Source organism: Myotis brandtii, unplaced genomic scaffold (assembly GCF_000412655.1).
Source record: "Myotis brandtii unplaced genomic scaffold, ASM41265v1 scaffold130, whole genome shotgun sequence".
Classification (NCBI taxonomy): Eukaryota; Metazoa; Chordata; class Mammalia; order Chiroptera; family Vespertilionidae; genus Myotis; species Myotis brandtii.
The window spans coordinates 385027-388962 of record NW_005354596.1 but is presented as its reverse complement, the minus strand read 5'-3'; the positions used below and the strand labels follow the sequence as shown (position 1 = coordinate 388962).

The 3936-nt window shown below is 58.9% G+C and overlaps 1 protein-coding gene across 1 annotated transcript in view; it reads right to left on the bottom strand.

Moving 5' to 3' along the window:
- Nucleotides 1-3936, bottom strand: part of SLC44A4 (solute carrier family 44, member 4) — a 10240-nt gene that overhangs the window by 1631 nt on the left and 4673 nt on the right. Inside the window, exons 9-15 of the mRNA XM_014534510.1 lie at nt 3740-3827; nt 3581-3664; nt 3110-3345; nt 2931-3030; nt 2271-2363; nt 1905-2007; nt 8-261 (exon numbers count right to left, since the gene is read on the bottom strand). Of these exons, the coding sequence (XP_014389996.1) occupies nt 8-261; nt 1905-2007; nt 2271-2363; nt 2931-3030; nt 3110-3345; nt 3581-3664; nt 3740-3827 (958 nt within the window). The remainder of the gene's footprint in view (nt 1-7; nt 262-1904; nt 2008-2270; nt 2364-2930; nt 3031-3109; nt 3346-3580; nt 3665-3739; nt 3828-3936) is intronic.

Here is a 3936-nt window from a genome sequence, read left to right as displayed (position 1 = left end):
GGCTTACCGCAGCGTGCGGAGGAAGGCCGCGCCCAGGGGAAAGGTGGGGATATCCCGGGGCTTGTGGAAGGCCCAGTAGAAGGAGGCAAAGGCCCCAGCCAGGACACACTGGCCCAGAGCCAGGACCCAGTTGAGGGTCCAGAATAGCCCCAGGACCCCGTAGATTTGCAAGTTGAAGAGAGATCGCTGCACCAGGCCTGTGGACAAGTAGCCCTGGAAGACGCACATCAGTCCGGGGCACGAGGAGTTCGTGGGCTGAGCCTGGGGAGCACAGACAGGTCATCCCCAGCCAGCGCCTGCCACTCCCAGAGTGGAAAGAAGCAAAGCCTCCCAGCTGGGGAAGGGGCTCCCTCCGGGAGATTCACCGCCAGGTCCCAAGTGGGTTGATCTCGCCTATTGTGTGAGCATAAATCTCTTCTTTCCGTCTCTGGGTGAGCGCAGGAGCTCTTAGGACCTCCCGGGCCGCGTGGTGTGGGCCAGGCCTTAATGGTGTGTGGGGAGCCCTGGGGCCAAGGCCTGGCCAGGCCCTCGACCAGCTGTCCCCTCCCAGAGCAGCCTCTGCAACTTCAACCAAAATGCTTTCCAGCAAAATTGAGGAGACTGTGTGTCTGATGACATTAAGGAATTATTGTTAATCTTGTTGGGTTTGATAATGGTTATAGTGGCTATGCTTTTTAAAAGTCTTATCTGTTGCCCTGGCCGGTTTGGCTCAATGGACAGAGCATAGGCCCTCGGACTAAGGGTCCCAGGTTTGATTCTGTCAAGGGCACATACCCGTGTTGCAGGCTCGATCCCCAGTAGGTAGCATGCGGGAGGCAGCCGATGAATGATTCTCTCATCATCATTGATGTTTCTCTCTCTCTCTCTCTCTCTCCCTGTCCCTTCCTCCCTGAAATCAATAAAAAATATATTTTTAAAAAGTCCTTATCTGTTGAGATCCATTCTGATGTGTTTACAAGTGAAATGGTATGATGTCCAAATTTCCCTTAAACTCTAGAAAAATATTTTCACTTAGGGGTGGGGGTTGGGTGAGATGGATGAAAAGAGAAAGTCGAAGGTGTGGGATCTGGGTATGGGAATTCTCTACTTAGCGTGTTTGAGAAATTTCCATAACAACAAGTGAAAAGCATAGAAATAAAAAACAACCCTTCCCAGCCAATGTGACAGCCTTGATAATTGCTGGGCCCGAGTGCGTCAGACATTTTATAATAAAATGAACCACTTTCCATGTGTGTGCCTGCGGGCGGTGTCCGTCTCCACGGCCAGGTCCTGAGCCGGCTGAAGCAAGCTCGGTCATCCGGGGCTTTGCACAGCTTGGCACATAGGATCCTTCGCAAACGGACGCAAACCTCCCTCCCCTTTAGAGTGGGGGCCGATGCCCGTGGGCAGAGCCCGTCCCGCTCAGAGCAGGCGGCCACAGGAAAGCTTTGAGGACAGTCAATTCCCAGAGGTCCAGGCCACCCCTTGGGAACCTCAGGGGCGGGGTGTGTGTTTGAGGGGGGGGCTGGCAGCTTCTCTCCCAGACCCCGCAGGGCAGGGCAGGGTGGCTCACCTGCCTATTGCCTAGGGCAGTGTGTTCCCAGGGAGGAAGATAAAAAAACTAAACAAAACCCATCGCTATCAGCGCTAATCAGGTGCTGGGCTTTGTACTAAGCACTTCTGTGCCCAAAGTCATGGCCTGGTCTGGCTCGCCCTGAGAGCCGGGTACTATGAGGGTATTACGATTAGCTCCACTTTACAGAGCGGACTGGCTCCCTTTCGGGCTCTGCCGGGGCCTGTTGTGTGACCTTGAGAGAGCCTCTGTCCTCTCTAGTCCTCGGTTTCCCCTGCACAAGGAGGCATTCGGCCCTAAGGTGCCCTCAGCCCTTCTGGTGCCCCTCCACGTTCACCCCCAATCCCCTCACCATGGGGTCACACGATGCGTTCACTGGCACGGCCTCACAGCTGGGGAAGCTGGCGTTGGGTGCCCAGAAGACGTACTGAGGTTGTCCTGAGGTGGCCAGGTACCCAGAGGGAAGTCAAGGAAAGCATGGCCACACGGGGTCTCTGTGGCCCCTCCACAGGGCCTTCCCAGGTGCTGGTACCGGATGCTCCCTGGCCCGAGGCCGGACTTCTGCCTGGGCTCGCTCTCCCCGCTGTCCCCGGGCCACTGTGCATGCCCAGAGGGACGGGCGCCTCCCCAGCACGAAGGTACTGAGTGGGCAAGTCCTGCCCTTTCTGCCCTCCGCCCCACGGACACCAGGAGGGCTGGCTGTGTGGGCAAAGGATACAGGGCAGTCATGGCCCAGTAGGCAATGCAGATGAGCAGGAGGACAAAGGTGACCAGCGGGTAGAACATAGTGGACATCATCTGTCCCACGGCCCTGCAGGGAGTGAGCACTGTCCACCAGCAGGCCCCCTGGCCCCACCTCTGCCCCAGGGCCTGCTCCACCCCGGGGCTGGGCATGCCTAGGAGCTCCCTGAGGGAACGGAAGTCAGTGAATCTGGCTCAGGGGCCCTTAGAGGAAGTGAGTCTCAGAGCAGCCCCCTGGACAGCGTCAGGGAAAGTAAGGCCAGGGAGTCCTCAAAGTGGTGTGTTGACCAACCTGGCAGGTAGGTCTTGGTGGGGAGCAAGCTGCGGCTTCCCCACCCTGCCTGGGTTCCCACCGTCCCACCCACCCACCATCACCATGGCAACAGTGACTGCCAGGACAGCCCTTCTGGAGGGCTGCTTCATGCTGAGACACACTCACTTCATCCTCAGGGCACCCTACAAGGTAGGTGTGCTCTCACCCCCACTTCACAGATGGGTAAACAGAGGCTCAGAAAGGCTGCCACAGCAGTATTAACCACTGCACTATTCTGCCCTTCTCCTGCAGGGCTCCCTCACCTGCCCAGCCGCCCACCGGCCCACCCTGCCCTCTGCCCGCCTCTCTGGGGTAGGCCCTGACTTGCTGGCCTCCTTCAGGAGGGCGATGGCGATGCGGATCCGCTGCCGCAGGAAGATGAGCATGAGCAGCAGGAGGCCTTCGAGCACAGCCAGCACGATCACTGAGGGTGGACAGGGCAGAGGCGGTCAGGGCCAGGGCAGCGCTTTGGCGGCTGGCATTTGGAGGGGCGGGGCACTCACGGGCCGCCAGCCAGGTCTCCTGAACACTACGGTAGGCGCTGAGGTTGGTGGTGAAGCCCAGCTGGGTGATGGAGGCACCCCGGTCCCGCAGCACCTGGTACTCCTTCCAGCAGTGGTAGATGCCATATGCCAGCACCCCCAGCACCCCTAGGATCAGGACCAGCACCAGGGGCCCGGCCACCAGGCGAAGCAGCAGGAGAAACAGCAGGCTCAGGACCAGAGCCACGCCCAGGGCACTGTAGGCAGGAGGAGGTAGGTGAGGGTCACCCCTGGCCCCCAAATGCCTTTCCTCACACCCCTACAGTCTTCAGATTAGACCTCCTTTCTATTATAAATCCTGTTGGGCTTGGGGTCCATTCTGAGCTCTGGCTCCTCCTCCCTAGTCTAAAGACTCAGTGTCAGACACTGGGCTGGAGGATGCGGATCAGGGAGGGAGAATGGAAGGAGAAAGTGGGGAATCTGGTGACTCACACAAGAATCCAGTACCAGGACTGGGCTAAGTCTTCAAAGATCTTAACGCTGATGTCGCGGGCATTGAAGCTGTCCAGAAGACCACTAGGGAGAGACAGAGTTGGACGGGCTGCGGTTGGAAGGGCAGAGGGGCAGAGCTGTAGAGACGGCGGTACCCACCTGATCCCCTGGTTGATGGAGGTGTTGCCAGAGATCCCTGGGAACTCGACCTGTGTACTATTGGGGTATGGAACACAGCGCCCCAGAGCTGGAGGGAGAGAACAGCTACTGGGGGGCGGGCGCAGAGCTTTGCCTTGAAAGTCTCTGGCTGCACCTCAGCCACAGTCCTGGGGGGGGGGGGGGGGGGGGGGCGGGGG